A 26981-nucleotide genomic window follows, 5' to 3' on the forward strand; every position below is an offset into this window, starting at 1 on the left:
AAATGTGTATTTCAAAGAGCTTTAAAACAGCTGAAATATATGATCAGACTAATAGAACTGCTGTGCACCACAAGATGCCCATTTAGTACACAACTGAAATTGTATTTCCAACAATCAAACCTTGTGTTTGAAGTGCTCCAACAATATTTTGAAGTTTTTGAATATTTTTGAAGTATTTTGAAGAAACAACAAAGAAACATCAGATACAGTGAAAAAAAAATGTCTTACTAAGTCACCCTTTTCTCCTGCATCTCCTTCTGATCCAGGTGCACCCTATACGATAAAATAAAAACATGCTATCAGTCTTAAGATTTAGTCAGTGCTATGTACTGCAGCATTTGGCAGTGTAAATTGAAAGTATTATGATCTGTAACATGACTTACTTGCTCACCCTTAGGTCCTGGTTCACCTGCTGAGCCCTAAAAGATTAAAGATGCAGAAGTATTTTACAATTTGAAACACAGAGACTTAATTAGTTTTTCTTCTATTCTCTACAGTAGAGCTAAAGTAGCTATTTCAAACTGGTCACAGTCTGTTCAGAACAAATTTTGTCTCCATTTTCTACTTTTTAATTCCTTTTTCTGAATGCATTTAGAACAGGCAATAGAGTCGTATACTATATCATGAGTAGCACAGTTAGGAATATTTTAGTGCCTTCATAAATCATACTCATTTAGGAGGAAAATTAGATCTGTTCTCTTTGCCCACTAGTAATATCTACTGGGAAAGATAACAGGCCTTCAGGACTTCCATACACTGCTACAGAAAACATTAGAGATTCTTCACAATCAAACTTCTAATGCTACTTCCCTGGCTGGTAGAAAAAACTGTCAGGTAGAAAAAAAAACGTTGAGCAACTTCAAAAGCTTACTAAATTATCTTCAGTCCTTCCAACTATCTAGCATTAATGCAGTAGACCTTTAAAGTTGTAAATTTTTGAGAATGATAATGAAAGAACTTTAATCTTCCTAGATGATTAAGGTGACAGGCTGAAGGAAAGTAAGAGCATAGAACATACAATACGCTGCCACACTGCTTAGTACAGGTTCTAACTGTCAAGCAGCAGCTGATCTCTCCGTCACATGGCAGACATTCTTGCAGATGCTACAACACCACTCTGAAAGTTGAAGTTATAAGCAAAAATCCAGTAAATGTATCATATTTTCCAGCCTTATTGAAGTGTTCTGTGTAACTGTAAGGCATACGAGCCTTGGTATTGTGGGATAAACACATCCAGACACCCATGATTTCTGTCATAATCTTGTCTTGCTTGCTATTTAATTTTCAGTATTTTTGAGCAGCACTGTCTCTAGAATCTTTATCACAACAAAAGCCAAATTACCTGTATCTTAAAATTTACATTCTGCCCATCCCCTTCTCCTTTTCTTTTTAAATTGTCTTTATCTTAGAGTCCTGTAAAAAATATTAAAATGTACCTATTTGGACAGGCATGAATCAAATTAATGACCTTATTCATTTTGAGAATAGTTTCTTTTCTATAGTGGAAGTACTTCACCAATAGAACAGTGTACCATTTGAAAACATGCTAATATTCGTATTTTGTTAGAAAAACAATCAGACTGTCCTTACTTTTGTTTGCAGACTGTGAACATTCAAAAATTTTCATTCCAAATTACAGAAAGTTGTACTTTTTTTTTTCCCCTAAAATAGACAGATGCAGTACTTTCTCTGCAGTTTCAGAGATCCATTTAATTCCTATAAGATACAGGCAGAGGATATGGTGTAACATCTGCAACTTCTCAAATTCAGATTTGTCCTCCTGTTGACAAGGATGAAGAGCCAATACTAAATTATGCACTAAGCTAAGCAGTGGAAACCACAGACCTATTTAACATTCAGACTCTGTCAAGCAACACAGAAACCATTCTGTCTAAAAGTATTCTCCAAATCACACCTTATTAAGGTTTTCCAATTACTCAAACAAAAATACATTGATTTCCAACTTAACATACTGATCTTTGTGTTGTTTTTCTCTACTTTTCTTTTGAGAAACAAAACTGCAAATAGATGATGAGAATGCAATAAGCTTTTGTTTCCGTGCAAAATGATCTGTAATATTTGTATCAGCAAGCATAAAAATCACAGCTGAAACAATCTGAACCTATTACACTGTCTCCCAAAATTTCAATTGAGGCAATAGGGTAAGATGTCAGAATATGAAAGTTCTTAATTTTTTGATATACTATTCATCTATTTGGTCTGGTACTATTTCATTTACTAACATAGGCAGAACCAGGTGCAGCTGCAAGTTGAACAGGGTAGAGAAATAATAGGATGGCATGGTGTGATCACTCTTTAGGCTTGTGACTTGGCATACATCCTGGCAAAGCTCCTGCCATGTCAAGCCTGATGCAAAATATTCACTCCAGTCTCTATGGGACTGAAGAAAAAAACTGAACCAAGGACAAGTGAATTCAGTTGACACGTATCTCAAAACAAAAAAGGTAAAAATCACTTATAGAATGAGACCACTGGTAGGGTAGCATTCTGGACTTTAAGATGTTTGCACTGGACATGAAGCTGACCCTAGAATACAAAAAAAAAAAAAAAAAAAAAAAAAAAAACACCAACCAAAACTCCAGGAACAAGATACTGTCAACTGCTAGTAAGATAAAAGAAATCTCCTGACTATAGCCTAAATCTGAATGGGTCCATACAGAGCATTTACATTCTGTTTTTACCCTAGAAGTCAAGACCCTTTATATGACTGATGAGGAGAAACAGGCATCTTTGGAAGGAGATTGTCAGCATTGCAACAGATAATAAATTCCTTCCATATTTGCTTCTCTAAGTGTTTTCATTCTCTCTCAGCAAGAGGTTAACATATGAATCATTGCCAATCTAATAAGAAAAGAGTTATTTGTATCAACTTACATTTGACTAGAAACATGTCTCTGATCTAAACATTTAAAAAAAAAATCCACATGAAGAAATACTTTAAGGACAACAGACCGCCTTGAAACATTTTTAAGTACCTGAGCAGCTGTAGAAACCTGACAAAAGCAACTGCAAGCCCTGATTTACTGTATATGGGCAAACCAAGGGCAGGATTCCTCCGTACAAGGAAAGATATCTGCAGCAGTGATACCAACACTTGACTAGAGCTCTGTGCTTCCCTGATCGTAGGGGAAAGTAAGAGGAACACTGAAGTGCAATTCATTTCATGTGATGTAGATGCTTGAAATAGTAAGAACGAATTCCATCCTCTCTAGACTCCTATTAACAAGGGAAGATCAATGACATTTTAGTTTTTACATGAAGTCTTTATTGGCATTTGTTCAACAAATTGGGATACCTTCTTGCTGAAGCCCAGTTCTTCTAACAAAATACTACTGGAGCTATTTAGATGCTGTAGTTGTGCCTGCATACACAGGTGTCTCAGTTACTGCATTATTCAGTGCATTACTATAGCAGATCCTAAGACACATGTAAAAGACACTGTATCTACTGTAGAACTGGGATGAAATTCCACATAGTTCTTTAGTGGCTAGCGAGCCTGATTTACAAATTTCAGATCTGGCTGAGCCATTGAGTCAATGATTTTTACTGTGATTTAAGCCCCTAAATGTTTCAAACTCTAAATACACAAGCAAACAAACACTAATAATCTTAGGTAAATGTCTTAAGTACTGTCATGTAATTCCCTGCATATTTTATGATCTGAAAGTATTTAATGGGCCCTAAACAGCATCTAACAAATCTACATTCCAAAGAAGAAACAAGACATGAATTCATGTAAAAAAACCCTGCAAACTATGCCCAGATTATTGTATTTACTTCCGGTGTCAAAGCCCAGGGGGTGTATATGAGCACTTTTCTTACCCGGTCACCCTTACCACCAGGTAGGCCTGGAGGACCTGGCAGTCCAGGAAGTCCTATGTCACCCTGGGGACCCTGTGAAAACAAATTAAGGATGTAAACTTACTCAGTTTGTTCTAGAATAAACAACTGGGAGCCATACCTTTACAAAGAGATGGGTTAGAATCTTATTCCCAGTACAGTGCCAATTTGATTGAAGATGATTATCTGATCAAAATAGAGCTGATCCATAATGCATCCTTTTGAACAGCATCTTATAATAATTTTATTGCAAACGTAAGGGAAAGGGCTAACAGGGCTTTCCACCCTTCAGTCCCTCAACTGAAGCCTGGTTCCCTTAAAGATACTTTTTAAGATCTTACACTCTGTGATTTATGCATTCCTCTGCAACAGCAGGCTCTTTCAGCCAAAACCTCCCCAAGCTCTGCTTCTGACAGTTACGGTATAAATACTGCTGGAGCAGTAGTAAAAGGTGGCATTCATAATCTGCTCCACTCGATAGTTTCATTTAGCTGTTAGCAGAAAGACTGACTTTCACTGCTCCTGTTCCCCAGCTGCACACAGACCACACAGGGGTGCACTGCCCAATTTCTCACATCACTGAGACCCTTTTTTTTTTCTTTTTTTTTTTTCCCCAAAGTAGTAGAAAAAGTCACACATCACCATGTGCTTCAAAACAACATTTGCTAATACTAGCACAGTTGGAGAGGACTGAAAAAGAAACTCAACAATCAAACTCAACAATCACTTCTTTCAACATTATTTTCAGCTCCCTGCATAGATGAATGGTTAGGTGAAATTCCAGTTGATACTACAGCCTCTTGGAAGTAAGCACAAGCACTGAATATGGAAATAAACTGCTTACCCACTTCCCTGGTAAACCTGGAGGACCTGCAGGACCTGGCTCTCCTCTGCTCCCCTTATAGGAAACAGAAGGACATTGTTACCTCTCAAAATAGTTCTGGCAAACTCAGAATACACCATGATTATTTTCTCAATGTTTAGTGAGTTATACTACTTAGTAGTTGGCTTTAATCAAGATTTATGTTTATTACTGCAAAAATAAAAATAAAAATCAAGTGCATTACAAATACTGAGAAATGCAAAAATTATTGTTACAACAGCACACAATATTTAGTTAGCATTAGATGATTCATTCTAATTAATTCTGATGAGTGATTATTCACAATAGAGTCTCCTTCGTGGGTCTGCCCATGAAAGTTACCTGTTAGGAATGCACATATCTCACAAGGACAGTAGTACTTGTAGTATAGCAAATACATGAGTAGTACTTGCTATAAAAGCATAATGTATAATTTAAGATCATAAAATATGAAGAATAAAAGTTATTAGGTATGCAGGTAGATAGCCTGCTATATATAGCTTAGAAAACTGAATAAAAGCAGCTCTAAGAATTTTAGTAATGTGTACAATGCATAATTTCAAATATAATTACTTTCTTAATAACGAGAAAAATATTGTGACATACTAAGCAATAGAAGGAGGTGGCGAACTTAAAAATGTGTTTTACCCCAGGTCATAAATGAAGAATTGAACCCTACAATTCCAGAAGTAATTGGGTATCCTGGAGAGATCAGAGAACGAAACACAGACAGACTTCCATTCTTCTCCTCCAAAATATCCTATCATGCTAAAGTCACTATCCTTTTCAAGTACTTTTTGTACAGTTTCTAGAAGCCTTTTCAAGTTTTGTTATTTTTTTTTTTTTAAAGAAAGGACAAAACAAAGAAAAAAGAAAGAAAAAAGACCCTCAAACCACCTTCATTTTACTACTCAGAAAATGCAGTTTTGAAAATCTGTTTTTTAATCACATAGCTCAGTAGTACATCTCTGACCCAGAACACTTTTACATTTCTGATGCAGTGAAGAGAAGGATGAAAAATACAATCGCTATTAAAAATTTTCTCCTTGTGTATGTCATACCACCATGTCTGAATGCTATACAGCCATAAAACAAAATCTTCCTTCGATAGGATTTCACTCATAATAAATGTCTTAAGCACATCAAAGTTTCCGCAGGTCAAAAAGAATACAACCAAATCTTTCATTCTGCATTAAATGTAAAAAATCCTTTGTTAAACAGACACTGTAGGTACTTCCCCAAACAACAGTGTTATTCTGAAATGGTAAAGAAGAACAGAAAATCACAATGCAAATGAATAGCACATAGTTAATGGCATATCTACTATATCTGACTGAAATGGCCCTGAATTGAGATTCTCAAAGACCTTTTCACTGAATCATAGAATTACCAAAACTGGAAAAGACCCCCAAGATCTCATCCAACTGTCCACCTACCACCAATAATTCCCCACTAAACCATGTCTCTTAGTACAACATGTAAATGTTTCTTGAACATCTCCAGGAGCAGTGACTCCATCACCACCCTGGGCAACCCATTCCAGCACCTGACCACTCTTTCAGAGAAGAAATTTTTCCTAATATCCAGCCAGAACCCCTTCCTCCCCCCACAGTGTAATTTGAGGCCAATCCCCCTTGTTCTATCACTAGTTACCTGGGAGAACTGGCAAGAGGCAGAACCCCCCACATCACCACAACCACCCTTCAAGTAGGAAAGAGGTTGCCCAAAGTCCCATCCAGCCTGGCCCTGAATGCTTCCAGAGTGGTATAGTTGCAGTAATCTACTGCCTTAGGTTTACTTGTAACAAAGTGTATCTGGTAGGATGGAAATCTACATTGCTCTTTTGACTGTGCAGTTTAAACCATGCAATGTTAACTTCCTTAAATATAAATTATGACTCACCACTTGTGAAACACCACTGAAATTATATGTACAAAACATGCCCAGTAATACCAGATTTTAATTATAATTGTTAAGATAATGAAACACACATTTCAGGATAGGTCAGACAAAGACAAATATTGTTTAAGACTTGGAAAATGATTAAGTTGAAAGTAATCTAAGATGTTTAGAAGAGTATTCTTATCTACATTTAGGTCATTCAACATTTCAGCATCAAATCAAGCCATTTTCTAAGCTGCTTAATGAACAGAGAAACAAAAGCATCTCCAGAGAGTAAGTCAACCCAAGCAGTCCGAGTATTCACTCTAACTCACACTCAAAAGTCTCTCATTAGCAGGTATGGTATAAAATTTTATGAAGCTAGACATTCAAACTCTGCTGCTAACGTTAGGAAAATACACATCACATTACAAATACTTTTGCAAAAACACATATGTTTGTCTGCATATGCAGCAATGTTCTGCTCAGTTTACTCAGCAAGTACTGAAATGAAGTAGTTCAAGCTCTCTTTTCACTTCAAAACTATAGGATGGGATTCATATTTTCCTAATATAAGTGATTTAAAGGTTAAATAGCTGAAGAGAAACAAAGGATGAGAAAGGGGAGAGGGGAGGAGGTGCCAGTATTTCCTGTAAATAAAAACATGACAGATTAAATCTTACTACATCTCAACAAATAAGGAAAAAAAAAAAAAAAAAAAAAAAAAGAGGTATTTAAGCAGCTCGGGAAGCTTGGCTATATTCCACTGATTAGGAATGACACACTGATGTTTGAGATTTGCTTCCTTCAGGCCACCTGCCAGGATAACTGGCTTAGAAAAATTGAAATCAGAAATGAATTTGGTAATTACTTGGATTGGCTACTATAACATGAATGAAAAAAAGCTAACTGACAAACAGTTTGAGTGGAATTCGATTTAGAAACAAAGGCAAAATGTCCATATTTCTCCAGTTCTTCCTCTGTTTTGCTGAACTGATGAATACGAAACTAAAGAAACAATATAAAACTCTTTTCTTTTTTTCCCCTCTCAGTTGCTAATTTAATTTTTCCTAGGAAAAGGAAAGATTGACTGAAATGCTACTTCTGAAAGCATTTTTCTTCTAAGGAAAGTTGTTAGTAGTCAGGTAAGGATTTCCCAATGTGAGTTTTCTTATTTTTTGTTAGATCTACCTACCTTGTTTTCTGTGATTTAATATCTTCTCTATGAAATTGGAAATGTTTACAGACTTGCAAAAGGACAAAGTTTTGACATTTTGATTGTATTACAACAGTTGCTTAATAATGAAAGCTACACTGAGATAGCAAGGCTTTGGCCAGAGTATTTTGAAAACAGTAGATAAGTACTATATTTTCCCCACAAACTGAGTCACTGATGAAAGTTTAAAGCTCCATTATGTTGAAATTAAATTTTATCTCAAAAAGTTGTCTTTTGCAAGCAGCTGAATCAGAATAGCCAAGCAAAGTTTTAATATAACATCAACACAGACATATTTCCCTATACTCTAGATACCAGTTTGCAGTCTGCTTTAGCAGTCAGCCTTGTTACTACCCCACAGACCTCCACATCAGAGTGCTGGCCATTCAGAAACCAACAGCCACACTGTCATTCCTCAGTAATGAAACAGAGAACAGAGGTAAGTGAAGTGAGGGCACGAAGAGGATCCCTACATGGCTGCTACCATGCAGCACTACAGAAATTAACAGAAGCTCCTCTCCATAACCTGCAAAATATTAAGAGTTTTCCAACACTGAGGAAGAAGTCCATCCTTTCTAGACTTCTACCAGAGTTTTCTACTAGCAAGAATGAAATGGAGCAAAGGGTAAAGGAGAAAGAAATGAACTGAGGTGAATATTACAGAGAATAATTTGAAATAGGAAGGAAAAGGATAGGAAAAACACTGGAAGAGGAACCATTAAAACCTTGGGCTTTGAAAGTGTTTGGGAATGAAACTGGTCAGAAATTGGCAAACTTCGAAGTTGTGAGTAAATTTCAAAATCTGAAAAATTACAAAAATATTCACAAGAAAAAATGTCTCCTTAGAGTAATTATAAAAGCTTTTCTCAGCTTATTTTCAAAGTTTCCAGTTTTCTAAACTCAGAAAAGACGGGGTGCAGAATTATTGAGCTGACAGATTTTTTTTTTTTAACGTAGAAATGTAAGGGCAGAGTCCATGAAGCAGAGGCTTAAATACACTTACTACATATACTTACTGCAGAAGGAAGAGAAAATAGTTTTTATTCTGCACTAAAAATAAATACAAACTCAACTTGGACCAGACCTTAATGAGATTCAATAATCCAACATTTTGTTCTTCCTGAACAAAAAACCCTTGTTTCAGTTTTCTGCATTGAAGAGATGTCTTTCCTCTATGCCCAAAGCTATCCTAGCAATACATCGCTTGTACTTGGAAGGGGGATTCAAGGCTCTTTTTAACTTCAAAGGAACTACAGATGAGTAGAATATTACTTAGTGCTCTATATGCAAATTTGCATTACAGTCAGTAATGCAGTTTCTTTCTCCTTTTTATATGACTAAAAGTTTTAGTTTCTACGACTTCGCTCAGATGTTCACATTTTCTTAAACAAATGCACTTTGTAATGACAGAGAAAGTGATGGTAAGTTATCCAGATGTCTTGCTGGTCTCTAGAGATATAAACAGAAACTTCATTGTATTTAATCTGCATTAGGTGTTTTTGTCTGACTACAGGGTTAGAAATAATTAACCTTGCATGTCAGCTCCTGTTTGTATGGACTGCTGATTTTGTAAATTCATGTTCACATTGAGAGGATTAAAAGCATAGTTCAGCAGATTACCTTGCATTATCAGAGTGGGCAATTACTTTGGCCTGATTCAGTTATAATTCTTATTCCTGTTACAAGTATACAAAATACTAGCTGAAGAAGAATTTTTAAAAAATTGAGTATATGCAACACTTTTAAACACAAACAGCAAAATTAAATGTTTATGAGTTGGAGATACGTGTAGCTTGAGATACTGTATTCCACTCTAGTGAGCATATACTTCTATAATCCCCTTTATATACCTCTCCTAAGTAAATGTGGGCACAGCAGCATTCATGCAAAGATTCAGTCTAAAATCCATGCGATCTCATGAATTGGCACATAAATTATTATTTGCATTAGCAAAGATAGAAGAAAATAGAAGAAAACCCAAACTAACTGTTACTGCATTTTTAAAGACACAGAAGAGTTAATTCAGAAAACATACTCCTGAGACATGAAATACTCTTACAGATACATCCCAGATAGTAATTCCCTAAACCATGTATGAGGATATTCCTACAAGTGCAAGAATAAATCACCTACGTACAATACCAGAAGCTCAGCAGATTCCAGGAAAGTATTCCTATAATATCAGTGATAAGAGAGAAACCTGAAAAGCAATAGCTTATAGGGCCCCGAACTTTGTGAGTCGTGTCAGTGCAGTCAGACTGAATTTTGCTATATCAAAATTTTCTTTGAATCCCTGATTCCTTCATCCTCCACAGGAAGATTAACAGAAAAGTTAGAACAGCCTCATGTGACTTTAATCCATGCCAGTAACACAAAAGTGTTTCTAAGTAGAGATAAATGCTATACTTCACATCTGTTTCATTCATAATGCAAACCAGAAAGGGCCAAGCACAGGGCCAAGGCACAGGCCCAAGCAGCATCCCATCATCATCGATGACAAACTGTTTGGCTCAAGCCACTTCACACTTTCCTAGACAATGCCCAGGAATAGTCTTGGGAATACAGGCAAGAAATTATTTCCAGCATGCAAAATGAGAGCATGTAGCCTGCTCTTGAATATGAGTGGGTTGGTGTTTAGAGATTACAGCAGTATGAAGATAAGCCATGTCATGCCAGTCAACACAAAGGGCCAAAGAAGTTACCAGTCATTTTCTTTACAAGGGAGGACAGGCAACTAGCCTTCCTCCAGGTTGTGCCTCGCTGTTCATGTTATTTGCACTATAAATAGGTAATAGCAACAACAACAGCCACATTCTGAATCGTTGGTCCAAATTTCATCATCTTGTAACATAGTGTCAGCATTTGACTTTTTATAGCTGTAACAGTCAAATAAAAGGGTAAGTGATCTAATCATAGCTAATGCATACAAGCTGTTCAATGCCAGTGGTGGAAGTTGACAGTTCCAGTGAAAGAACAGCAGTTCAATTCTAGTTTTCTGTCACAAGCCACCCTCATTCCATCTGTTCAGTCTTTAGCTCAGCCTATTTAAAAACACACTATGTTGTGGTTTAAACCAGCAGATGCCTCAGCACCACACAGTCACTTACTCACTCCTCCCTTTCATAGGGATAGGGGAGAGAATCAGGAATAAAAGAAGAAGAACTTGTGGGTTGAGATAAAACTATTTGCAAAGATAGAGAAAAAGAAAAGGATAACAGTTATATAGCTATATGTACATATATCTATATATACATATACACACACTTATATATATATATATATTTATATAAATTTATACATTTATTCTTAAAAATGTATGTAACAAGTGATGCACAAGCAATTGCTCATCAAAACCAACCAGTGCCCAGCTTGCCCCCAAACAGTGGAAGAGAGCAATACACATTCCCATTCCCTTCAAAACTCCTTCTATGTTATGTCATATGGTATATAATATCTCTTTGGCAAGTTTAAATCAGCTGTCCTAATTCTGTTCCCTCCAAACTCCTTGGGCCATTCACTGAGAATGACCTTGGATCTGTACAACACTGCTAAGCAGAAACTATTAACACTGGTATGTTAGCAGCATTGTTTTTCTCAAGCCAAAAATTTAGCACTATATCAGAAACTCTGAAGAAAAAAGAATCCATTCTAGCTGAAGAGAGACCAGAAGAATGTAAGCAAAGGTTTAGAATTGGATTTAAATTGGATTTAAACAAAAACAGTTCTGAGACGGCTGTTTATGGATTTCTCTGCAGGACAATGCCCATCCACCTGGTATAGGTCAAAGTTAAAAAAAAATAGAATTTACTTTAAAAATTATCACTTGAACTGAGTAATATCTGTAACTGGTGGTTAGGTGCACCAACAGTAATTTGGGACACTACAGTACTAAATACACTCAGTTAGAAATGTATTCAATACTTACTGGTGGTCCCCGGGGTCCTGTTGGACCTGCTTCTCCCTCTGGTCCCTGCTCACCCTGTTTTGGGGATAGGAATGATGCAAGAAATTTGAAAAACAGTTCTTTACATAATGCAAGATTTTCATTTTTCTAGATCTCTTGAATAAGTTCAATGGTCTCACCGGTTTGCCAGAATTTCCCATCACACCTGGCACTCCAGGAGGACCTCTATTACCCTGTTGGACAAAAGACAAGAATAAGCTTTGAGCTTATTTTATATATATATATATAATAATATATATATATATATATTTTATATATTTTATATATATATTTTATATATATATATATATATATAAAATATAAAAAACAGTATTTATTAATTTTTAACTTTCCCCTTTATTTTGGTTTTAGTTTAACTTTCACATGATGCCTTCTGTATAATTTTTCAGAAGACAGATTATTTTCTTATTTTGTTGTATTTGTACTGACAATTGCCAAATAGAGCTGCTAGTTGCTCTCAAATCACAAATGGATAATAGAACCCCCTGTAATTTCAGTTGAAATTCAGGTCTTAATCTAGTTTTCATTCTCATTTGCTAAAAACTGACTGAAACTTTTTGATCTAAAACATTTTATACTCTCAATCATATGATTTTTTAAAGCAAAATTGGAATTGGTGTTGCCATTTTTTAATAGACATAATCACAATATCTGTAATTCAATCAACTTATTGCAGCTATAAATATACTGAAGAGATTCCTCATTACAAATTGTTCTGAGCTACCCCTGTCATACATATCCAACAACAATGACTTCCATGATTTAAAAGGAATTGGCCTTTTTACTACTGTTTAGCACCAGGAATCATCACAACCATACAAAAGAAAAGAATAATCAAAAAACATGAAACTACAGATGACAAAAGAATCTACCTAATTCTTTTAGCCAAAAGTTTGTCACTTATCACAATGAAAATTTAACTGAGTACTTTAAAACTTTATAAACGCAATTACAGCCTTATAAGAAAGTAAATGCTCAATATGATTTACCTTTGGGCCAGGAATCCCTTTCATACCCGGAGAGCCTGGTAAACCCTAAAGGAAATAAAATTTGAAGTGTTTACTTGTTGTTAAGGGAATTTGAAACAGTGTTAAATAATTGGTACTGGTTTTGATGTATTCCTAATACTTTTTCTTTATATCAAAGCACTATTATCCAACGATTGACAAGGTTGAATTCTTCCTGTTCAGAGAGTAACTGTCAAGGGGAACTTCATAAATTGGCAAAAATAGCATGGAATAGTGAGGATTCATTATTATTTTCTGGCTTAGATTAGAAATAGTTTTTCACCGTGGTGACCTAATACTAGAGGTGGAGAGTCTAACAGATACTTCTTGTGTATGTTTCATACCCTCCTCACTTGAGAAAGAGCTCGTATGCTTTCACCAAATTTTCTTCCAAACTGAAAAGCTCTCATCATTTTACAAATCAACTTCCAATTCTGTTTTAATACATCTGTTTCACTATGTACTCATAGCAATTACTCAGATAGAAACTTGATTGAAACATTATGCTATCTGGCTTCTGACAACTGCCACAGTTTTCAAGCATAATCATTTAAAATAAGAGGAGCATCTTCAAAAATAGTCCAAAAACACTTCTAATCCCTACAACCACATTACAGGGATGCACACTGGAAAATATTTCTTTGGAGAAAAACATGTCATGCATTCTAGATATTCTGGCCCAGCAGAATACAAAAATAAGGTGATTATTCACTGGGGGGAATGCTAAACTAGCAGGTTAGCTCTTCCAGCTCACTCTGGAAAGTTGTGTGCCCTAAAAGAGTTGTCCAGAGAAGGGTAATGAGGCTTATGTAGTACCTGGAGAACATGCCCTATCAGGAGTGACTAAAGGAACTGGGGCTGTTTAGTCTGGGGAAGAGGAAGCTAAAGGGAGACCTTATTGCTCTCTTTCAATACCTCAAAAGGTGCTTACAGCAAGAGTGGGGTTGGTCTCTTCTCACTGGTTACAGGATGAGGGGAAATGGCCTCAAGTTGTGCCAGGGTAAGTTTAGGTTGGATATCAGGAAAAACTTCTTTACAGAAAGGGTTGTTAAGGACTGGAATAGGCTCCCCAGGGAGGAAGTTGGGTCACCATCCCTGGTTGTGTTTAAAAACCATTTGGATGTGGAGCTCAGGGACAGGATTCAGCAGAGGTTTTTAGAGTTAGGGTAATATGGTTAGGTTGCAGTTGGACTTTATAATACTGAAGGTCTTTTCCAATCTGAGCAATTCTAATTCTCAACCAGCACTAAATGTGAGGTCACATAGAAATATCAAAAAGGTCTCAGATAAAAGAAATCAAAGGAGAACTGCACACTGGCCACAAACTTTTGTACACAGTTCTTCACTACACTGACACAAGGAGATTAAAATTTTTGTGCAGAGATATTTTGGATACACAAAGTAGAATTTACCCCTGCACTAGATTTACTCTTCCTTCATCAGTTGATCAGATTTTCACTCAAGTTACTCCAGCAGGAGTACCAAACTCAGGTTTTCTGCGGTTTCAATAGAATCTAACTTCCAAAAGAAAAACACTAGACACTTACTGGCAAACCCTGAGGTCCTGTATCACCTGGAGCACCGGGTTTTCCTGGTTCACCCTGAAAAACATTTTAGCTTGTAACTTATGCAAATCAAAGCTAAGAGAATACTTTGCTTCTGGAACAAAGAGCTGAAATACGTTTCGAACTGGAGGTTGAGAACTTTTATTTAATAACCATATGTGCGTAAAATCATGGGCAGTGGCACAATAAAAAGCCACATGACTGAACAAATCTAGAGCAGTATCAAAACTATATAAATTAAAAGCATGCCAGCTGTACCCTACCTTTGCTCCGGGCATTCCAGGGATACCTTCCCGGCCATCAACTCCTGGCAAGCCCTTGAAAAAGGAAACAATCATATTGTTGGAGAGACTGCACTCAACTACTTTGCTATATAAATCAGTATAACACAACATAAATGAAGAAATATACATACAGACTCTCCTTTAGGCCCAGGGAGACCATTTATTCCTCTTGTCCCTTGAGGACCCTAAGAATGGTAATTTTGGAAAAAGAAAATAAACACGTTGAAATGATAGGTTCAAAGAATATCAACCTATATTTATTCAGACATGCATGTTTGGTTATATACAACTTATAAAGTATGATTGGCACTCTCAACGTCTGCAAGTCAACATGATTTGAAATTTGTGCTTACTCTTTCTCCCTTCGGACCCTCTTCTCCCAGTGGACCTCTCTGTCCCTGATCCCCCTAAAAAAAAGTTGAGCAATAAGTCAGTGTAAAATTACTTAGATTCATTAGCTTAAACCAACGGTTTAATTTATTCCAGTGAATAGAATCTTTCTGTGGTCTCCTTGGTCCTGTGGCTTCCCAAATTCAGAGTTTAGCTGGGCTTTAGAATCTGCACAGAGATCCCTCATCCCTTTAATAGGATTTACTTGCGGTATCTTTTATGCACAAGTGACCATTCAAGACAAAGTGAATCTACACCAGCCTTCTGGATCTATCACCATGCAGACTGACATAGCACAGTGCATATAACAGCTGCAGCTATGGGTACAAGGGCACTGCCTGACAATTTGTTTTGCAGTATTTTCATAGAAGGATCCTGAACCTCTCACACAAGCACAGTTAGAGCTTTCAGACAACCTACAGTATTTGCAGCACTGAGGACTTGCACTGTGCAGCACACAAAACATGCACAGAGAATTAGTTACAAGATCTATCAATCAGAATTAAATCATTGCTGAACAGACAATTTAGAAGAGCTCAGTGCAGACTACGTATCTAAAGAACCGCGTATATTTTTTCTTCTTTGCATATTACAAAAAGAACTTGATCTAAGGAGTTAATTGTATCATGCTTTTCTTATAGGAGGTAATGTATTTATTAAAAAAAAAAAAAAAACAAACACTAAAAAATGAAAAAAAAATTTATCTCACACTGATGTTGGACGTAACTTTAGAGTTTAGTCCTTGATTTTTGAGTCTAGTCCATAATCCTCACAGGATCAAAAACATAGAGAGGCAGAAAAACATGCACCACATTTGTGCTATCTTGTTCCCTAGAACCACAGAAAGCACTGCTGGTTCTTCTCACATAAAAGAGCATATAGTTGCATGGTTGTCTATGAAAGGGACAAACCAGACCTTGGGTCGATGTTATGGGAATGTATATTTTGTACTGCATTACACAAAGGATTCTCTTTAATTGTCAATTAATATGGGAAGCCTGAAGAATCAGTTGCTCAAAATACTGATAGACATACATTAACATTTACAGTAGTAACAGTAAATACAGTGATACCTAATACCTCCCAAATATTCTTTTTAAAACCTAATCTGACAGGCATGTTTTAAAACTCAGCTAAAGCCATTCTCTAGAAATCCAGAAATGTCTAAGCAAAGTGTGCTGTATTCACTTCTGTAACACATTCAGTTACTGGCTAATCCAAGTATAAGTTCTAGCTAGTTTGGAGGGGAGTCGCCAGACTGTCCAGTACAGGTTATGTTCTAATAAATGAATATTTTCCAGATAAGAAAATAATGAAGAATTTCAAGCCACCCTAAAATACATAGCACATAGTAGCACTGAAAACAAAGAGGTTACAATACTGAAAAGCTGAACTGTACAACTGCACAGCAATTCTTTGGAGACAGTGATTCATGACATCATTTATTCATCAGTTGAATTGGGATGATCAGAGGCTTTTCTGATTTACAGACAGACTTAATACCTGACTGGTAAACCCTGGGAAGCATTTGGCTAACACACATTCTACTTACAGGTGCACCAGGAAGACCTTGGGGACCAGGATCACCATCAAGGCCACGAGCCCCCTACAAAACAAGACAATAACATCAGACAATAAAGTGAAGCTCTGAGAGACTAAAAGCTTCAGAAAACATTTCTGTTGTCATTAGCAATACTATTTCTATCCTCAGATAATAGAATAGAATCAAAATTGGAGAAGTTTTGAAGTGCAATACAGATTATTATCTCTACTGTTTCAAGCAAACAATATAATTGCTATCCTATAATTTTTAATTGAGAGCAAAAAATGTTTTCAGAAGGGTTTATGGAAAATAATAAATTCCTTTGGCAAACATAGGAAATATTTCAGATAGGCAAGACAGCTCAAAAAAGCAAGCAAGTAACTTTAAAGACTCAGAGAGGACATAAAGAAAGCCAGAAAGTAAAGATAGTAATAGATCAGAACATATCTGAGAGTTTAGAAAGGATCATGCATGAGAAGTCATAATCAGAACAAATTTGTTGTTATTTCTGAAAATAAAAGGTCACAGAATTAGGTTTCCATGACTTCAATTCTGAAGGAAGACACATGGTGTGACTGCAATACACTTTTCCTTCCCAGCATTTTGATCATATTGATTTAGAAAGTTTATAACAGTAGAAACATAACAGTCAGTTTTGGATTAATAGATCAAAATAGTTTAATGAACAGCAGGAAAAGTATGTGCACTTAATCAGTAAGATCACGTTGCCTTTCTTCCTATGGAAGCTATGGAAACACAGCTGACATAGGAAAGAAAATGCAGAAAAAAAAAAAAAGAGACAAATTTAAGTAAGGTTGAAAACATTCATGGATGTATTTTTGTATCCAGTTCATTTTATGACAAGAAATGTTAATACTCACTTTGTTACCTTTAGGTCCAGTTATTCCAGTTATACCTCTGATACCTAGGATGCCCTGAAAATAAAAAGTACACTCAAATCATGATTAAATCTTTTCATTATATCCACTCCAGTTTTCAGACAGAAATATCCTTATAGTTCCATGTACATTATATTTTACTACTAAGCATAAAAAGAAAGAGTATACTTGAATATTAAATTTATAAAGTAATTTAAGATTTCACAAAGACTTAGCTACATGCTACAATCACAAATATGCTTTGTGATTGGAAATTACAAAAAGGACTGAAATTACTACAGAGCTGAAACAAAGCTGTGCAGTCTGTACAAGAGCAATACATGAAGGCATGATTTGAGAAAGGGCTTATGTTCTCTGAAGTAGGATATAGGACAGATACAGGCAAAAACTCCAGAAGGCTTTATAGAAATCTAAATGTAGAAAAGAATTGGCCAAGATTTTTTTAAGAGCAAGTGCTCAGTATCTTATCTAAGACTTCTCATCCATGCATCATGTAGATTTGGTAGATTTTAGGTGCTGCTGCAGAGAACAGATTCCTAATTCTTTCTGCGCATCATAACATCATATTTTTTTTGTGCAAGGAAAATGCAGGAAAAAAAAAATGTATAAACTCTAAAACCTCTCAGCCTGTCTCTCTAAAGTGCGGCCATACACTCTTCCATGCAGCATCTATCTGACATCATTTTCTGTAGATTATGAATCCCATATTTTAAGAAGGAACAATTATTTTAAATCTCGTTTGGTGAAGTCTTTCACCAGCTGGTGAAATAGTGAAGTGACATGAAAGCCAAATCAGTCCCAAATTGTTTTCTGATCCCATTGTGGGTTGTTTGTTTTTGTTATTGTTGTTGTTGTTGGTTTTTTTTGTTTGTTTGTTTGTTTTTTTACAGTGATAAGAACATTTCCAAAGTGATTTGTGACCACATAGGCCCTTCAGGAAGCAGAAGCAGCATCTTAGGTAACTGCTTTCTCCGGGCCAGGGCCCCGGGTATGCTTTTTTGGCTGCAAGTATAAGAAGGATGAGTAATTCTCTGGTCCTAATATAGAGTGTTCTGTTGCCATGTGCTTGTAGAGAATTCTGTAATCAAGGATTTGGATGTCATGTGCATCAAAGTACATTCCTGAATAATGTCATATCTGGACACCAGTGGAATTAAAGAAAGAATTTCATGCCTAAGAAAAAGTATAAGAATCCATTAGAAAGTAAACTATACAAATTAAATGTGTTATGTCTAATGTCTATTTCTCTTATTTAAAATGATCCCTTGATGTCTGTTACATATTGCCTGTTGAGGTGTGGGAAGCATAATAAAAGCTCGTCATGAGAACACAGGCTGAGGAATTATATGTCAGAACAAACAAGTGAGGAGGAACAAAAGGAAGCTACTCCAAAACCTTAAGTATGACCAAAGGCTACTTCCTTGAAATGGAAAAAGACAGAAAGTTGAAAATATCTGCTGTTCCATGGCAGACACTTCATCCCCAAGTCTTAGCAACGTCCACATTTCACAGCTAAGCATAAATACAAGCTTTCCAAGGCTGAAGTAAACATCATTGAAATTATGGAAAGGAAAACAAGGGAAAAGTACTATTTGTACAGTTCAAACATTAGAAAATGTAGGACGTGGTGTACTTTTTAAAATAAGTATGCAACAATGTTAGATGAACTAAACTAATTCTACTGTCACTTATAAGCAGTATGACAGGACAAAAAGAAAGTTGCATGGAGCTTCTGTGATATCCACTCTCCTACAGTAAGAATAGATACAATATAATAAACCAAATGCATAACACTATTCAAAAAGGAAATACTTTACTGGAGGGCCTTGAGCTCCAACTTCACCAATGGGTCCTTGATCCCCTTCTTCACCCTGGGAAAGCAAAATGAATACACTGTTGATTATCAATACCCTGGATATTGTCTTCTCAACGCAGAAGGCCCAACTATTACTTACTGTTTTCTGTCACCATGTCCTATTTGAAGGAAGTTCATCATTCTACTATTAGCCAAAAAAAGTAATTCCAAAGACACTCCAGGATAAAGTAAAATAATATTGTAATCTTGAGCTCTTTTTTTGTCCCTTTCAGTGTTAATCACGTTGGGCTTTTTTTGTTCTTCTGGATAAAATGTGTAATGAAGGCTTACTTATAAATGTGAAAGGACTGGATATGCCAGTAGCTCTGCCTCACAATACCATGTTGTGTTTCAGAATTTTTTGAAAACTGAAATGGTAAAACATCTCACCAGCTGGTTAAGCTCCAGTTTGATAACATGATAATAAAAGGTCTAATCTAATCTAAATCTAAAGCCAATATTTTTTTTCAATATAGCTAAGAACAGAGTGGGGTTGGGTGCTCTTTTGTTTAGCTTTTTGTTGCCACTGCTGTTTCAAGAAGGGATTTTTTCTAATTTTTTTTCCTTTTCAACCACTATTGAAGCATGCAGCAAGGCAATGTAAAATTTCCCAAACTTTGATATAAACTTTTCAAAAATCAAACAAGGTTAAACACCTTTAGAAAGTTCACATTTCAGTCTTCAAGCTGAATCAGACTTGGCCACTTTATTACAGTAATAATTTGTCTTTCCCTCTGATGTTACACTTCCCCTCTCAAATATATTTTTCCTTGTCATTCCTCCTGTTATGACTCAGCTGTGCCACAGAGCCATTTACACAGTAAGCCAACAGAATTCTTGTACATTTAGATGCTTGGAAGTTTTACTATTAATAAATTAGATTTCAAGTTCCACAATAATTAAATTTGAATGATCAAAAAAAGCAACAACAGAGTAGCATCAGTGATTTCTGCATTCTAGTAAATACAGAAGTCAGAGAATGAAGAATAGAGATGGGTCTTTAGTTACTCTGCAGTATTATGATATGCAGTATCTCCTCGTACATTCATACATAAAAACTGTTGGTAGTTCTAATGAAATCTAATGTTCTTTTTTTTAAATGATCTAACTACAGGAGTAGTTTTCCCTTATATTTACGTTTTCTTTTTTACCTTGTAACCTTGTTTTCCTGGTTCACCAGATTCTCCTTTTGAGCCTTTCTGTCCCTAAAATAAACATAGAAACAAAAATGAGAAGTTAGAGATTATTCAGATTAAAATACAGAGTTAAACAAAAGAGATACAGACTCCTCCATACAATTGTACTGTTTCGTCTGCAAATCCTCATTCACCGACACTTCCTCATCTATCCATTTAATACCATATATTAAGTACCATCCTCAAAAAGATGATTTCCTGGATCTAATGAGACTGTATTTCTCACCAGATTAGGTGTTTCTTCTCAGATTACCACATAACGATTTCCTTGAGTCATCAGTCTTTTCAGAAACCAGTAAAGAATACATAAAATGTCTTAGAATAAGAATCAAAGAGAGTTTCTTTCAATTTGTTTGATAAAGTTGAGAACAAAAAAAAGCAGGAAAAAGACAAAAGTTTTGGTAGAATATGTAGAGACTGGAGTCAGACTTCAAATGCTCAGGAAAGTGAATGAAGAAATCTTTCACATACTCTAATCTTTTCAAGACGTTCAAGGCATAAGTTTTACTCTGAAATTTAGAGCATCAGTAGGAGATTCTGACAACAGGCTATTATGGTATTAAATATTCATAAAACCTTCCCTCTGTTAAAATGTTTTTTAAATTAGCAAACTGCACTTCTTTGAAGCCAGAATGTACTCTCCCTGGTGTTTTCAAATGGTATCTCTGTAAGGAATGTTTGAACACATCCTTCTTACCTTCATTCCCATTAGGCCAGCATGTCCTGGGCGGCCAGGTGGACAAGCATTGGGACACTGGAAGAACATTCATTTTGTCAGCACCAGATAGCTTGGATAAGGTTGTCTTTAAATGGTTTTTTAAAAAATTGTGGACAAATCTTACCAATGGGTCACCATCTTGCAGACCAATTGTTCCCTAAATTAAATGAAATTAATCAAAATTAGTAAAAGAAAATTAAACAGGCCTGATCCATTTGGCATTAGACAAAATGGAAAATACAACTATCTGAAGCTGGAATCAGAAGTATAATTCACCAAAGGATCTCTGATATGAAAACAACCTAAACTGTAGGATATTATTGTAAGACTCCAAGTCCCAAAGAATCCCATCCTTTAAGTTGTAACATTTTTTCTGAAGAAAAAGCCTCTTCTTTTTTTCTTAAGCTATTTAAAACATACTTAGGTTGTCCATCTTTTACTTTACATATCAAACTCCACAGACCTACTGTTTGATTTACTAATATATCTGTAGTCAATCTGGTGGTAATTTGTACCAGAGGTTTTATATATCCATGGTAGATTATTCCTAAAATTTTTATATAATGAAAAGCAAAATTTGAGTTTCAGTATTTAGGCAAGTACTACAAGGTAAAGTTACAAACTCTGTAGATTTCAAACAGAATCCAAAACAATTATTGTGGTCAGGATGACTTTTATTTTTCAAGCTTGCTAACATTCAAGAAGAAAAAAAAAAAAGAAAAACAAAAAAAGAAAAACCATATCTTTTCAGAGAAAATAATCTCATAACACAAGTACTGGTAGGTGAGTGACATGTCTGCCAGTTTCTGGAACTGCAGTAAACTAGAGACCTCTGTATAACCAGATGGATTCAGCTGGGGGGGGAGGAAGGCCATTTCTCATATTAAATCAAATAATTGATGGAAGTTCATAGGAGGCTTAGAGACACAACAGGAAGAAATATGACTTCATAGCAGCTGCTGGATTCTCCAAAGCCCAGTGGAATGGATGATTATGTCAGAATGAAGCAGGGGAGTTTAAAGAACTGAACTACTGTCTTTTAACACAAAAGGACTAAAAAAAAAAAAAAGTTGAAGGCATGATAGGGATCAGTAACTGGATTGAAACTGTGTAACATCAAGAAACCTTGATGACAAAATAATCAGTGAATAGAGGAAGCATACACCATTACTGAGGGTTCCTTTCTAACTGCCTTTTTATGTTTCCTAAATACCCTTCTCCATGTTATCATTCACTGTTATTTTTTTTAAACCATGTCTCATTCAACACTCTCGTAACTTTCATGAAGACAAGAGACAAGGTCTAGAATAAACTTATAGATTTAGAGTCTGTTCAGCAGAAAAACAGTGGAGCTTTAAAAGAAGTATTAGTGTGACAAACTTTTCTTCAAGCTTGCACTTCACAACCCACAGCCTCCAATTGTGCCTGCCAGATGCTCCCTTAGCCGCAACACAAAGGCATGACAAACATTCCTCTTCCTAAGAGGCTCAGAGAGGACAACCATCCTCCTACAGAGGTAAAACTGCTGTAGTTTTCTTACATCTCTTGCAAGTAGCAGGCAACAGAAAAAATAAGTAGCACCTGTAAGCATACATTACTCAAGCTCTTTAGCCAAATAATTCTTTTCTAGCAGAGAATAGTCTGCCTCTACTGATGAACTATCACTGCTGAAGTCCAACAAAGAGTACATGTACTATAACACACAGGGAAATTTAAAACTTGCAAAAGTTACAGTTTAAGACCATTTGCAGAAATGGGAATACGTGATCACAGAAATTACAGAGTTTGCATCTCAAAATATTTTTCTTAAGTAGAAGGACTAGAAATACACTTTCTAAATGGAAGTAGACAAGTTGATATCGTTGCATGAGTTGTACTGCAGGCTTTGAACACAAGAATGTATGATTTGATGTATCTTGCTGAAATCCTTAAGTTGGTATTATGTTGTGGGACTTAAAGTCTTGTTCAAGCAGCACTAATAGCGTATATAAAACTCAGATGTTAGCACATATTAAATACACTTACTCGAGGGCCCGGAGGTCCCGGTGGTCCTGGTGGCCCCCTTTTTCCTGGATCTCCCTAAATTAAAAAAATTCTATTGATTCATAGTCACAATGATAACAAATAATCACATATTCATACCAAATAATAGAAGCAATATATTAATTTACTACAGAAGGACAGAAGAAATAAAATTAAAACTTTTAGCAAACACAGCATTACTTACAGGTGGGCCAGCACGGCCTACTTCACCAGGCAGTCCTGCAGCACCAGCGGGACCCTGTAACAACAAAGTTAAACAGTAATTTTAGATCATGCAACACCTGTACAACAAGCATTTGAGGAGAATGAACACAGCATTTTCTCAAACAACAAATTATGCCTTCAGACACCATTATTCTTGCCCAATGACACTAATAGATGAGGACAGCATATATAGTAGACATAGAACACCGGAAATAAACCAGTCCCTTTTTCCTCCGTATCACTTTATTTGAACTGAATAATAAACGTATCTAACAGATTTTACAAAATCAAACAGTATATTTATGAATTGTAAAGATGATACTTACAGGTGGTCCAAGAAGACCCTTGCCCTGTAAAATACGAAAAAAAGTCAGAAATGTGGAGAGGCTTTTGCACTGAGTTGAGCTGTTTGCCAAGGGAAAAAAGAAATACTTGGCAGTAAAAAGCGTGAAAACCCTGGTGTTTGATTCTGCAGAATGATTTTGAAAACTCGTTTAACCAGTGTTAGACATTTATTATTAGGTAATTGACATCTGAAGAAAAAATAAATTACTGATTAAGCTTCCTTGCACTAGCACACTAGTATTTCCATGTGCATATTTATAAACACATGCACCATCAAAAGAATGTAGAAATGAAAGCCTTTGTACTTAGCCAATTGTCAGACAGCAAGATAGACACATTTATGATATAATTTTACTAACAGGGCATTTAAATTGATAATAAAAAAAAAACTTTTTTTTTCCTCTACTTCCCCAAGGTCTAAATTCATTGAAGTGGTGTTTTTTCAGTAGCTAGAACGAACTTCTCATGCTTATATTTTCTATTAGTATTGCTTTGAGTCATTTTAATGAGAAGTATCCAACAACCAAATGTGTTTCTGCTTATTTGGAAAATGATTTTCCTCTGCAAAAACAAATATCTAAGTATTGCATTTCTAAAGACATCTGAATATTTAAGGAGAACAGTGTCAATAAAGTGTACGAAAGACTGGAACACAAAACCATAAACTTGCTTCACTAGATTTGATATAATGAAGCACCTGGGCTAAGTGGCACATAGAAGTCCATAAATACCAAACTGGATTTATGTCTGCAATGTTTCCCTGATGTAACACAAGGAAAATTCCAAGTATTTAAGAGAGTAATTTCATTTTATTCACTTAACACAGAGCAGAAAATAAACCTTTTCATCTCGCCTAATGTACATGATTCCTTTGCTATTACTTAACACTCACTGCAGTTTATTGCATTGCCTATATCTAATTATACAAATTCAACCATCAATGCTTCACATACCTGGTATTACACTATGCCATCTGCCACTGCATGAAGGAAGACAAGTACACGCAGGTTCCTAATTGAGCATCACTTTGACAATTTGATTATCACCTTGATAATGTAACAGTGAAAGGCAGTGATACAGAAAGACAGTTATGGCTACTGACTGTGTGAGCTACACACAGGCCCAGCAGAAGCCACTTGCTCCCATGCTGCCCATTCCATTGTATCTCCTTACCCACCTAACTAGGAGAAGCAGGGGCCCAGTGCTGCCCCCAGCAATTCATGTCTCTCCCCTTGCCCTGCTACTTCAGGCCATGAACTCCCTGCAAGCAGAGCCAGTTAGGGAGTTGAAAGCTCCAGCCAGTAGGGACCTACACACAGCAATCAGTGACCTCTCACAGCTGCCTCCATTCATGCCTCTGCCTGTGCCTAAAGGGAAAGCCCCTTTACATCCACACAGTCTGGTTCCAAAGCCTTAGGTCCTTGCCATCAGCTTTGAAGGAGCACACTCCATGGGGCTGCATTTTTTAGACACTATATATTCACAGTCCTATCAATATTTTGTATCTGTAAAATAAAAGTAATACATTGACTAGTACAAAAGTTAGAGGGAGCCTGAGAGAGAGTGAACCAAAGGGTGTAATACATGCACTGAATCTAGTACACATCCCAGGTCTCTTGGCGAGGAGCACATTAGAGATATTAGTATATTTGGTGGTAAATTATGAGCTGATCAGAAGTATTCTACTTAGTTTGTAAATCTGTCATTTGATAGATTATCAGCAAAAGAGATGAGACAAGAATATGTTAAAATTAAATGATGAAGCAGGAGAAGAACAGAGGAAAAGGAGAGTAAAAGGAAACTGAGACTGCCAGAAACAAAATGTGACAGAAGCAGAAATGCAAACACTATCACTAAAACTCCAGATACTTAATGTTTTTTATTTCAGTTCTGACTTTGACAACAAATTCCACTGGCTAAGCTTGAAAAAGCATCGGTAATAATATGTAAGTAATGAATGTTACGGCTAAGACTTCTGACTTTGTTTGCACCTAGCATTTTAAGAACACAGAACAGTTCATTCTTGTGAGAAATGGGGTCTTTCGATAACCACCCAGACTACTTACAGAAGACCACTGAGTGAATTCATAACGGGCATAATTACACCTAAACACACAATCATTCAACTAGTATGCAGACTCATTTCTATGTTTCTGGTAAATGAACTTTCTCAAGATCAAGCCAAAAACCCTTGAAGGTAAAACCAGCTCCAATGCTTCAAACATGCGATGATAGTTTCTCAAAAAATATCTGAATCTGAGAATTAGAACCATCACACTCCAGCACTCCCACTCTGACAACCCTGCTTTCTTTTCTTTCTAGGTTTCACTAGCACAAAATAAGTTTAAATCTCATTAAAGGCAAGATGACTGGCATTTAAAAAAATTCACTAACAGTTCTATTTCTATAGCAGCTTAAAGCCATTCATCAAAACGAAAGCCCATATATATGGAATTCTCCTAAAAGCACTAAACTTTCCACACAGATTCAGCATATACAAGCTATCATGAAGCCAGAAAATCAAGCACTAGACTCCTTCCTAAAATCAGAGTACTAAAAATTTACCTTAGCCTTATTCATTACAAGGGTAATGACAGTTTCCAGTGTTCTTGCAGTGTCACCAAGTATATCCGTCTTTGCTTTACCTTTATATAACTGACAATTCTCATCTCACCACTATAAACATTCCTGCAGATTTATCTTTAAATACAGTGTCCAATTTCTTGTTAAGCAGAGGCAGAACAACTCTGAAAGCAACCCCTACTGATGATCAATGAAGCATGTCACCAAAGCAGAAAAATGCTCCGAGGTTGATGAACTTTCAACAGTGGTTCAAAATCTCAGCAGATTTACTGATTTTACAGCCTAAAAAATATGGTCAGAATATGGACCTGAATCAAGTTAGTTCTACTCTGAGTGGAATCAGCATTCAACTTTATGAAGTTGTCCAGTTTGCTGCTTTCTCACAGTAACATCTCTGTTTCTACTTCTTTAAGTATATTTTACATACACACTTTTTTTAAAGTTCTTAAATGATTCCATCGCACATTAGACTCTTAATTATAAGATAAAATACTATATATTTTCCTCAAGTTATTTCTTATTTGAATTCATTGAATCATAAAATCATTTGAGTTGGAAGGGACCC

At 35.9% G+C, this 26981-nt stretch overlaps 1 protein-coding gene across 2 annotated transcripts in view; it reads right to left on the reverse strand.

Moving 5' to 3' along the window:
* COL9A1 (collagen type IX alpha 1 chain) overlaps positions 1–26981 on the reverse strand; it is a 67111-nt gene that overhangs the window by 13456 nt on the left and 26674 nt on the right. The window contains exons 13-32 of one of the 2 annotated variants that reach the window (XM_048936545.1): positions 23815–23838; positions 23469–23522; positions 23267–23320; positions 21366–21398; positions 21221–21277; positions 20479–20532; positions 19290–19343; positions 17455–17508; positions 16583–16636; positions 14994–15047; positions 14772–14825; positions 14620–14673; positions 14339–14392; positions 12774–12818; positions 11904–11957; positions 11746–11799; positions 4706–4759; positions 3844–3915; positions 384–419; positions 229–273 (exon numbers count right to left, since the gene is read on the reverse strand). In XM_048936545.1, the coding sequence (XP_048792502.1) occupies positions 229–273; positions 384–419; positions 3844–3915; positions 4706–4759; positions 11746–11799; positions 11904–11957; positions 12774–12818; positions 14339–14392; positions 14620–14673; positions 14772–14825; positions 14994–15047; positions 16583–16636; positions 17455–17508; positions 19290–19343; positions 20479–20532; positions 21221–21277; positions 21366–21398; positions 23267–23320; positions 23469–23522; positions 23815–23838 (1014 nt within the window). Of the gene's footprint in view, positions 1–228; positions 274–383; positions 420–3843; positions 3916–4705; positions 4760–11745; positions 11800–11903; positions 11958–12773; positions 12819–14338; positions 14393–14619; positions 14674–14771; positions 14826–14993; positions 15048–16582; positions 16637–17454; positions 17509–19284; positions 19344–20478; positions 20533–21220; positions 21278–21365; positions 21399–23266; positions 23321–23468; positions 23523–23814; positions 23839–26981 lie in introns of those variants that run through there. The other variant, XM_048936544.1, reaches the window with a different exon arrangement.

Source organism: Lagopus muta, chromosome 2 (assembly GCF_023343835.1).
Source record: "Lagopus muta isolate bLagMut1 chromosome 2, bLagMut1 primary, whole genome shotgun sequence".
Lineage (NCBI taxonomy): Eukaryota > Metazoa > Chordata > Aves > Galliformes > Phasianidae > Lagopus > Lagopus muta.